Source organism: Manacus candei, unplaced genomic scaffold (genome assembly GCF_025592945.1).
Source record: "Manacus candei isolate 608988 ecotype Guabito, Panama unplaced genomic scaffold, ASM2559294v1 h1tg000046l, whole genome shotgun sequence".
In the NCBI taxonomy this organism is placed as follows: domain Eukaryota; kingdom Metazoa; phylum Chordata; class Aves; order Passeriformes; family Pipridae; genus Manacus; species Manacus candei.
Window position 1 is genome coordinate 14,403,150 of NW_026138094.1, and position 11,286 is coordinate 14,414,435.

An 11,286-nucleotide genomic window follows, 5' to 3' on the forward strand; every position below is an offset into this window, starting at 1 on the left:
AAGAGCATGAAAATGCACCAAGCTTTCGGTTTGGGAGGGTTTTTCCAGCCGAAACGACGCTGCGATTGCCCATCACGGCAGCCCCAGAGCTCCGAGGTCTCTGAGGGCTCTGAGGGGGCTCGGTCGCCCCCGCCCCGCCCCGCGCGCAGGCGCAGCGGGGCCGCCCCCGGCGGGCGCGCAGTGCGCAGGCGCGGGGAGCGCCCCCGGCGGTGCGGGACCATGGCGGGGCCCAGCCTGAGGCCGCACGTGCACTGGGCACAGCGGCACCGCCAGATCTTCCTCAGGGTGGAGCTCAGCGACGTGCGGGTACGGCGGGGGGACACCCCTGCGGGATACCCGGGGGGTGACACCTGGCGGGGAGGGGGGGGCGGGTAAGGGACTCCCCTGCGGAGAGGGAGGACGCAGGGGGACACACCTGAGGGACAGCCGGAGGGAGGACACCTGGGGGACACCCCCGTGAGGGGACACTCAGAGGGGGACAGCTGGGTAAGGACACCTGCGGGACACCCGGGGGGTGACACCTGCGGGACAGCCGGCGGGAGGACACCTGGGGGACACCCCCGTGGGGGGACACCCACAGAGGGACACCTGGAGGCACCTGCGGAGGGGGGACACCCGGGAGAGACTCACCTGCAAGGGGTGGGGGGGGAGAGACTCACCTGGGGACCCCTATGGGGAGATTCCCGAAGGGGGACACCTGGGAGCATCTGAGGGGGAGTGACACCTGGGGATACCCTGGAGGGACTCACCTGCAAGGAGCGGGGGAGACTCACCTGGGTACCCGTGGGGAGGGGGATACGTGTGGGACACTCAGGGGGGAGTCACTTGAAAGGGGGGAGACTCACCTGGGGGGACTCACCTGGGGACACCTAGGGACACACACCTGTGGGACCCTCGGGCAGACTCACCTGGGGACCTCCCCGGGGGCTGTCCCTGCCCACAGGCAGCAGCAGTGGTGGGGTCTGTGCTCAGGGTCCGGGGAGGGCTGTGCTGGCGTGGGGTGACAGGACCCCCATGGGTGGGTGGGTGGGTGCACTGATCCCTGTGGGCGTGGGAGCTGCCACCTAACACACGTCCTCCCTCTGCAGAACCCGGACATCACCATCACCGACAATGTCCTGCACTTCAGAGGTAGGGGTTTCACTGGGGGGGGGGTGTCTCAGCCTGCCCCCTCCCTGCTGTCCCAGGTGTCCCCACCATGAGCTGCCTGGTCCCCATCCTGGCAGGAGCCTCCCTGACAGGCATGTTGGGATCTGTCAGGCTCCCACCCACAGCCCTCTGTGTTCCAGCCCTGGGAACTACATCAAGCCCTATCTTATCTAACAAGAAAACCCCAACCTCCCCATATTTAAATCTTAGTGGAATTTCCATATATCCTTCCTGTCCCTGGTCAGCCAAACCCCAGAGAGAACTCCTAGCAGCTTTTCCTTTCACAAAGACCTTGTGTGCAACTGTTATCGAGCCTCCACATCAGGAACTAGGGCTCCATTTGGAAGGTAAAGCAGATCTTGCCCTCAAAGATGTTTTTTGGGCAGCTGGACAGCTGCACATTCCAGTACTGTGGAGCTGGTCCTGGTTGGCATGTTTGGGTAGTGCTGTGGACCTGCTGTCACTGCTTCTATTGGGTTTTCTCTTTTATTTCTCCTGAATTTCTTTAAGATGCCTCATCCAGGAGCTGCTGCCTCCCTGGTGTGCTGCAGCCAGGCCATTTGATAGGGGGAGTTCCGCACCGTCTTCACTTTGGGATCAGTTTACAGCGTGGAAGGGTGGGAATTAAACACAGTGCAGGGGTTTGGAGCCCTTCTGGGGACGAGACCAGTGTGGGAAATGAGGAATTACCTCATTTCCTGCTGTTGGGAGGGCTTCCCCACATCAATCCTACAAGCCCAGCAGGCACCCCTCTCCCTGGGTGCTCTTTCACCAGTGCAGAGCCTGAATCCCCCAGGGCAGGAGATTTCAGCTGGATTTGAGTTAGCCTTTTGAATCCCTCCTTTGGGAATCTGACACTGCCTCCCTGCAGCAGGGACCCTTTTCCAGGGGTGCAGACTTACAGCAGCTTTAGCTGCCGACTCCTGCTCTGCCCCTCCAAGCCGCATTTTGGGCTCTTGGTGTCTTCCCCGTTGTCTTGTGGTTTCCTCTTATCTCCCTGCAAGGTGGGGGAAGTGCTGTGAAATAACTGCTGAATATTTCTGTGTGTGAAGCCTCCTGTGCAGGTGGGGTGTGTGGAACTGTCTGGGACCTTCACACTGACTTGATTCTTGTCTTTTAGCTCAGGGTCATGGTGCCAAAGGGGACAACATCTACGAATTTGAGATCGAGTTCCTTGAGCCTGTCGAGCCTAAAGTAGGTATTTTTACTTTTCTAACTCCTGAAAGGAAACTGGCTGTGTGCTGTGTCCATAATATGCCTTTTAGGTTTTCCTGGTGACTCCATAACTGTTGCAAACTCCAAGTTGTATGTGGCATTCTTCCATCCCAGTGCTCAGCCACATTCCTGTCTTACTGCAAATCACCTCACTGGAGCTGGTGCTCCCATGGGTCAGCTCTAACAGACACAGGGCCTTGCTTGTATGGCTTGTTAAACAGCAGTTTTAAGTTTTTTTAAAGATTTAAAGCAGCAAAATAATGGGAGAATCCAGCAATGTGTTGTCTGATGCAACCCTGACTGGAGAGCAGGGGAACACTGCTGCAAAGTGTCAGTGTGATGTTTTATGGCTTTTGCAGCTTTGACAAAAGGCAGAAAGTCATGAGAACTCATGTTTTCTGGCTTGTGCAGGTTTCTTAGGTTGTGAGACATTGTGGCTCCTGTTGCAGAAATGTTCCCCTAATCCCTGTTGCAGCCTGACAGGAGAGAGCTTGCCTGGAAGAGCCGCCCCTCTGAGCTACTCACAAGTGGGTGGAAGGTCTGTCCTTGCCTCCCAGAGCTGTCAGGGAAAAGGAGAACTCTGGGCTGTGCTACCAGGGCAGGATTTGTGCTGCTTGTTCCTGGCTGACTTGGGGATAGAGCCACCATTGACCTCTGCTGCTCCAACAAGGGAGGAGATGCCGGAGGGTGAATTCCCAGGGTCTGCCAGCAGGCAGCTTTGTGGTGTGGCTCCTGCCACCTGTGGGTGGCAGACAGTGAACAGCTCCTGGTTCCAGGGTCTGGCCACCACTTTGTCACCTGCCTGGCCCCCAGTGTGGGAGAGGTGCCTGTCACTGCCTGTGCTTGTCCCCTGTGCTGGCAGACGTGGGCTCTGCTGGGAGCCAGGCCTGGAAGGCAAGTCCTTGTCTCTGTAGAGGTGCCTCCTTCCAAAAGTCTGTGAGTCACCATGAGTCACTGTGGGGGGACTGGAGGAGAACAGACTGAATTCTGTGCAACCACAGATGGTTGGGACTGGGAAGTATCACAGTCCAAGGTTTTCTCCTTTAGATTTGATGTGTACCATGAGTTCCCCTGGCTGGTGCCAGGCTGGCCAGCAGTGAGGTGGAGCCTCTGGCAGGCAAGGACGAAGCACAGCAGCTGTAAATTACAGCTGCAGCCTTCAGATGTCTGAGGAGCATCCAGCCAGCCCTGACAGGGCAGTGCTGGGGCAACGTGCTCAGTTAAGGACACAGCTCCTGGTGCTGCTGCAGCACTTTCAGCTGGTCTGACAGGCAGTGCCACCCAGAGCAGCCTTGAGGTGCAGAGGGATGTGATGGGGGCAGCAAGGGTGGGCTCCAAGAGGACAATGCCATGGGCTGTAAGGTTGGAGAGGTCCTGGGCTGCCACTGTGCAGAGGGGTGACAATGACCACACTGTTGTCTCCAGGTGGGATGCAGTGGTGCTGTGCTATGAGCAGGCTTCCAAACTGCTCATCAAGTCCTGCAACCATCCCAGCTGCCACTTTCTACTGGGCTGCCCTTTGCTTCCATGCCTTGGCTGGCAGAGAGATGCTTGTGCTGCAGTTTGTGTCATCCCCACCTCCTTGGTCAGGAGAACTGGGGTGTCAACTCGGTCTCAGAACTCATTTCTTAGTCCTTCTGCTGATGTGAGCCCCTGTGTCTGCCCTCAGCCTGTGTGCAGGGTGACCCAGAGGCAGCTGAACATCACTGTGCAGAAGAAAGAGAGTAACTGGTGGGAGAGACTCACCAAGCAAGAGAAGCGGCCGCTGTTCCTGGCCCCCGACTTCGACCGCTGGCTGGACGAGTCGGACGCGGAAATGGAGCTGAAGGAGAAGGTCAGTCCTGTGGGCACCCGTGGCCTGTGCTGCCACTCACAAAGCAAGGGGAGCATTTCATATAGATCCTGTGTAGAATTGGTGAAACTGTTCAAGCTGTAAGCAGGAATTCAGCAATAGGCACGTTTTGGTTGGAATTGGAACTGGACGCTGTGTGCTGGCTCCTTGCCTTGCCCGGTGTCCTGATCCATAGGAGGATCATATCCCTGTGCCATGTGGAGCCCAGAGGCAACAGTCCCAGGCATTGCTTGTTCTGGGAAGCAGGATTTCTAAGGCTTTCCTGAGCCACTGGACAGGCCCTGCTGGTGCATTCCTACCACCTGCTGAGGTTGAGCAGCTCAGTGCAGCAGGGAGGTGCAGGACTGACTTGGGAGAGACTGGAACAGACCACATTCCTGCAAATCCCTTTTACAACAAACACTGCCCTGTTCCTCTCCACAGCCATGAGCTGGGAGCAGGGAGGGACACTGCAGTGCCAGGAACAGTGGGAAGGGCAGGCTGGGCTGGATGTTCTCAGTTCCCTTCAGGTCACTGGTGGGTCATGTAAGAAACAGCACACTAATAACTGAGAATTAACACAGAAAACAGAGGCTTCTTCAGCAAAAGCATCTAATTACCAGAACAAAACACACTGAAGACAGGATAACTGGTTAACACCCTCTGGCTTTTACAGTACCATAATTTCTGGATGATGAATGTGCTCTTTTATGCCAGTGAAAATTTATACCTTCTAGCAACTGGCTGCTTAGCTGAGTTTTAAACCCACTAGCTCTGCAGTAGTATGGTGAACAAATTACTTGCTAGGTACAGTAACAGTCTTTAAAACCTTATCCTTCATTTTAAGGAAGAAGAAAAGATTAACAAAATGAAAATAGAATCCAGAGTCCCAAAAGACCGTAAGTAACTGTATCTTTTTAGTGGGTAAAGGGGTTTAGAAAGTTTGTCACTGAGATGAGAACCTCAGCTCTTTGGAGCAGTTTGGAGTGGCTTGGCGTGTCTTGGAGGGGATCTTTGTATTGTGAGCTATTAGAAATTTAGTCAAAATGGACTGCAGTTCCTGAGGAATGTAAAAAATCTAATTAGCAGTAACTGAGTTCTATCAGATGGTAAAAGCAGGCAGAACCCTTTTACTGTGATCAACAGCTTCCCTTTTCCTTGTAAGCTTTATTCTCAGAAAGCCTGGTTTGCACAAGTGTTACCATTGTGCTCTGCTCAGCTGATGTGTTTATTGTTGATTTCAGCTTTCAAACACCTAAAGAAGGGATATTTGATCATGTATAATCTTGTGCAGTTTCTGGGATTCTCTTGGATTTTTGTGAACATGACAGTACGACTGTTCATCTTAGGAAAAGGCAAGTAATAAGCACTGTTTTGTTTACACGGGGGGTTTTGGGTTGGTTTTTAGTGTTGTTTTTAAGACTTTCTAAATAGCAAAATTTTAAGAGAGACATATTTAGGAACAAAACCATGAACACGTTGCCAAAGAGCACAAGAAAAGCCTCTCAAAGGCCATCACAGTGTCAAGGGTAAAAAAACAGTGTCCTCTTCTAAATTAGAGCTGTGTACTTTATGATGATATTTGTGCTCTGCCAGGATCACTCCTAAAGCAATCAGCTGGAGCAAAATGTCTCTCTCACTGCAATGCTGGTGTTTCTGAAAATGATCTGGGCAGAATATTTTGGTTTTGAAGCAAGAACAATCCATTCTGTTGAGGTACAGCACTCTTGCTTTTTTGGTAGAGTCATTACTGAAATAGCTCATGATCCTTCTGTGTGTGAAATGGAGCACTTGAGCAGAGTTTCTGGCCCAACTGCTGTGAGTTCAAGATAAGGCCTGTAAAGAAGTTACATAATTATGCATCATGTTTGTTTCCAAATGCAGCCAGAATCCTGTTATCACAAGCTGTGCTGCTGCCCCAGCTTCCCGAGCATGGAAATTCATTTGTTCTCTAAAATGGTTGGCTTCCTGTGTCTTGCAGATTCCTTCTATGACACATTCCACACTATTTCTGATATGATGTATTTCTGTCAGACCCTGGCATTAATGGAGATCATGAATTCACTAATAGGACTGGTCAGATCCCCTCTGATACCTTCTGTTGTGCAGGTGATGTTTTAAAATTCTTCTCCTTGCTCTTACGTTTAAAGTAAATGCTTATTTTACACAAGTTTGAGACTTTACTAAAATAAGTGATACTTCACTGGCACTGGGCTAGAGGATTTATTATTCCAGAGGCAGGAATCCATGCTTCCCAGTCTTGGCTGTGGCAGGCTGTCTCCTTCCATCACCCAGCTAAGAGAGTGCAGGACAGCAAAGGCAAGAAGCTGATAAAAAAAATACGTGATTTTGGTTTGGTGCCAGTGTCCTTTTTATCCTGGCTGTGGTGGTTGTGCATAAAAACAAGGGTGGATGATTTAAGGCTGGGTCCCTTGGATTGTGCCCAAATACAGAGCAAGATGCCCACTCAAGAGAAGCAGGTCACAGCTCAGCTGCAGAGTCAGTTGTGTGCTCAGATGTGTGAAGAGTAGACATCTTGGGTGGTTCTGACAGCAAAGACTTGCCCTTTCTCTTGATAGAGTGTGACTGTTCCTTAATTTGTTTTTCTGAAACAGATATTTGGAAGGAATTTTGTTTTGTTTGTTATCCTTGGAAGCCTGGAGGAAATGCAGAGCAAACCTGTGGTGTTCTTCATATTTTACTTCTGGAGTATCACTGAGCTGTTCAGGTCGGTGGGATTTGTCTCCCAGCAGGTGTGCACAGAACAATGTGGTTGTTGCCAAGGACTCTGTAAAGAAGATTTTCATCTTTGTACTTTCTGGAAGGGTGGCATTAATGCCTTGGCCCCAGAGGGTAAAAAAAAGCTCCTTGAGTCATGGACTGTCACAACCTTCCTGGGTTGTTCCATCTGCCAAAAGCTGGGATAAGGCTGGAGACTAAAGTAATACTGCCCTGTTGCTTTTTATCTTGAGGGTTCAGTTGCTTTGAATTTCTGTTGTTAAATGAGATGTTTCTCTTGGAAAAGAAGTACTTTGAAAGGTTTATTAGGCAGACAGGCAGTTGCCTTCATCCATGTGTTCAGAATAATAATAATAATATGAGTTCTGTAAGCTTCCAAATAGCTGTGTGTCCATGTCATCCATAGGAGCAATGCTTTGAATATTCTTGTGCCATTTGGGAATGGTATTCACTACACAGTGTATATACAAAAGACTAAATCTAGTAGCAGCTTCCATTTTAGACAGTGTCTGTTCCCTCATTCTAAACCATGTCTGTCTGTTCCCCCCCTGGCTGTAGGTATCCCTATTACATGCTTTCCTGCATTGGAATTGAATGGAAACCACTGACCTGGCTCCGTTACACTGTCTGGATCCCTCTCTACCCCTTAGGGGGCTTGTCAGAAGGTATGTCCAGAAAAGACATTTAACAAATAAGGAATTCAAGGTGGGGCAAATAACTTTTTTTTTTTTTCCTGGCTGCTGGACTTAAAAATAATAAAATAGAACAACAGATACATAGATTTGCTTTGAGGAAGTGTTTTGTCTTTCATACTGAATCATTGCCTGTGCCTCTGTTCAAGCTCACAGATCTTCACATTACCTTGGCATTGCAGAGGACAGGCAGGGGCTGATGGTTGTGTTGTAATTGTACCTGTCAGGACCCGTGTCTGGGAGGCAGGAGGAGGTTTGGGCATTGCCCAACACTAAGCAGGGGAAGGACTGTGCCTGTTTGGTTGCTGTGGGTATCTGTGGATGGTAAATGCTGCTGGCACAGGCCCTGGGGGCTGCAGCTGGGTGTGGGAGCAGTGTCTCACCAGGCAGGTTCACTGCTGCACTGCCTCAGCTGCTTCCCACCACACTGCACATTGAACAGCCTCAAAACTGCTGCAATTAATGAAAGAGAGCAAATAAGAAGGGAATAGCCTGAAATAGGTGGTGTGGGCTGGGTAACTGTACGTTTTATCTGTGTTTGATGATGATGGTGACCTTTGCTTTCAGCTGTCTGCATCGTCCAATCCATCCCAATCTTCAGTGAAACAGGGAAATTTAGTCTGGGATTGCCAAACCCACTGAATGTCACAATCCAGTTCCCATTTGTGCTTCAAATATATCTTATAGCCCTGTTTTTAGGTAAGTATTTAGTTGTGTTTCTCACTATGGAAATATAAAGGCCAGTTCCCCCTGAATAAGTAGATTTTTCAAAGAAAATTAAATTCCTGCATCTTGGGGACCATGGCAACACAAAACTGCTTGAGGTTAAGCATTATCCTTGTGGCCTGTTCATGTAAATTTGTCAGTGATGAAGGGGAACTGATTAGCCCTTCATGAAGGACACCTTGGCAACAAATTATCAGCATTAACTTGGGTTAAAAGAATAATTTTTACATGTATTTATAACCTTAGAGTACTTAGTTTCACCTTTCATGTGGTATTTGAGCTTTGCAATGATTTAGTGGAAATCTAAACATAATTTCAAATTAAAGCAATTCAGTTAAACATTGCAGTGTAATAACAACTGTAACATGAAGTCATGTTTTTCCAGGAAACAATACAAAAGGTTCTTTAAATAGTGCACTTAAAGAAGAAAGGTGTTTGTTATATACTTGGTTTCTGGTGTTACACTTTTAAACACAATTTAACTTTGTTGTAGGCACACCCAGCACTCTGGGTATCCACAGCTCTCTAGAGGCTAACCTGGAATTTTAAACTCAGCTTTCACTAGTTTTCTCCCCTTAAGACATTGCTTAAAGCCAACCTTTAATCGAGTTTCACTCCAAAATACCTGTTTCATCCTCCACAGCTCTGCACAGTGGGTGTCACAAGGTGACAAACCAACCTTCTGAGCAGCCAAACCAAACAGCCTGTGCAGCAACTCCTGCCTCACCCAGCAAAACAACACTTGCATTAGCTTTCAGTGCTACACACACCCTTAAATAATTTATTTCTTTCTGTGGTGGTTTGGTTGGTTGGTTTCTGTTATTGTTTTTTTTTTAATCTGGTAGCATTAAAACGATGTCCTACCTAAATGCTCGGTTCTTTTCCAGGGATATTTGTAAACTTCCGTCACCTCTACAAGCAAAGGAAACAGCACCTTGGACCAAAGAAGAGGAAGATGAAGTGAGGGAGGACTGCAATGCTTTCTTGTCTCACTTGATGACAAGATAAGCCTTCAATTCTTATGGTTTTACCCTCTGTAATGTAAAGAATTTTGTAAAAATGAAACGACCACGCTAGATTTCATGATTTCATAGTGAATTCAGGTAACATTTCCATATCCTGGATTTTGTTCCCTTTCCATCACCTGTGCATGGCATTTACCATTGAGCAGTTAAACAAACTTGTATCCTGTCAACCAGCATATTAGAAAGAAATCCTATTATCTGCATATGAAATGCTTATAATCAGTGGAGCAGCACTAAATAGAAATAGTGTTTATCTTTTAATTGGAGATTTGCTCTTTCAATATTGCATGCAGATAGGGCTTCTGAGGCTGGGATATGCCCTCAGCTGGCCTGTGCTGTTCCTGGGATGCATCTTGATGGCAGGAGGAGCACAGTCTGAGACCACTGTGAACAGTGTCTGGGTGTTTATCAACCACTGGGGTAAACTTGCTCAGCACATACCCCCCTTTTCTTCTGCAGGATTAAAACTGGAAGTAGCTAATGCTGATTTCAGTGCTATCACTTAGCCTGTTTCTAGTTCAGCCTTAACAGAATAGAGTGCTGTGTGGACCTGTATTCCTGTAGCTACACATCCTATCCAGTCCTGAGGAAAAGGAAGCTGCCCCTCTGAGGCAGAAATGCTTTCCTGGTTGGCAAAGCAAGCACTGAAACAGAGCAAAATAAGGAAACATAGGTACCAGCTTTCTCCTGGCATGGGAACCCCAAAGAACTCCATCCCACCCAAAGGGAGAACGTGGAACTGTCATGGGAGATGGGGCTCCACTGGTGGATCCTGGCACTGCTGTGGCTCCTGTATTTATGGCCTTGAGCAAGGCAGCAAAATTGTTTTTCTACTTCCATTTGGGGCTGCAGCAGAGAGGTTGGTGTGTCTGATTTGACTGGCCCCTGGTGGGATGGAGCAGTGGGTCAAATAAACTCTATTATTTATAGAGATAGCACAGATCAAACCTCAGTAAGGGAGATCCCACATGGGGTCTGAAGGACCCTTTTTTCTGTGCTTGTTAAACAACAGCAAGAACACAACAAAAGAGAAGCTCCCCCCACACTGCAGTTCATCACTGTCTCACCTGGAAGCCTTTGTTTCAGTTGACTTTATTTCAGGATGCCCCTCACCCCGAGCCTCCCATAGCTGATCCCAGATCCCTCTGGCCTCCTTAATCCAGTTCAGAGGTGTACAGAAAGTTTACTCTAAACTGTACTGTGGTTATGAACAGATTGTTTCCCAACTGCCACTGCCCCAGGGCACTGCATAGCAATGCCAGCAGTCCACATTAGCTTAGTGCTATGTTACTGGTTGTCTTTTTCTACTGTAAAACCATAGGAATCCTCCAGAAAAATTATTTTCTATACAAAAAGTAACAAACAGCGTAATGTTTGTGATATGGACCCAGTGATTGTTACTGTAAAGGAAAGGAAACTGTTATAAGGAGACTTTAACAAGGAACCTGTTCAAGCTCCACGCTGCACTTCACAAATTGTGTTCTCTCAAAAGAGGTGTAATCCAAGTTCTCTTTGGGGATACTCCAGACTCCCACTCATAGGAGAGCACAGCTGACTTTACTCAGGAGAGCTGAGCACTACTTACACAATCTTTCACTTAGCACACACTGTACCTATGTTTGAAGTATGTCCAAGGATTGAACTAGCTGAGCAACAGAACAGCAAGGATCACTTTCATACTTCCATTTTCTCCTCTGGGCATTTAAACTTCTGTTATGAAATCCTTATGTATCCATCAGTGAAACTGTGGTACCTAGTGCAGGCTGTCATGGATCTTACACTACTGAACTTTAGTCCTTCAGCAAGAATGTGTTTCTATTAATAAAGATTTACAACCAAATTTTGCTTTCCTTCAGTTGTTCTTTCCCTGCACACGAGGAGTTGTATAATTTGGTATCTGACATGTGAT

General features: G+C 48.4%; 1 protein-coding gene across 1 annotated transcript; it reads left to right on the forward strand.

Moving 5' to 3' along the window:
* Positions 1–187: 187 nt before the first annotated feature.
* Positions 188–11,217, forward strand: HACD3 (3-hydroxyacyl-CoA dehydratase 3). Its single transcript, XM_051797262.1, has 11 exons — positions 188–306; positions 1,089–1,131; positions 2,270–2,343; positions 4,034–4,198; positions 5,043–5,094; positions 5,440–5,550; positions 6,177–6,304; positions 6,811–6,923; positions 7,493–7,599; positions 8,194–8,325; positions 9,240–11,217. Exons 1-11 carry the CDS (start codon positions 220–222, stop codon positions 9,314–9,316), a joined length of 1,089 nt encoding a protein of 362 aa, XP_051653222.1. The 5' UTR covers positions 188–219; the 3' UTR covers positions 9,317–11,217.
* The last annotated feature ends 69 nt before the right edge of the window (positions 11,218–11,286 follow it).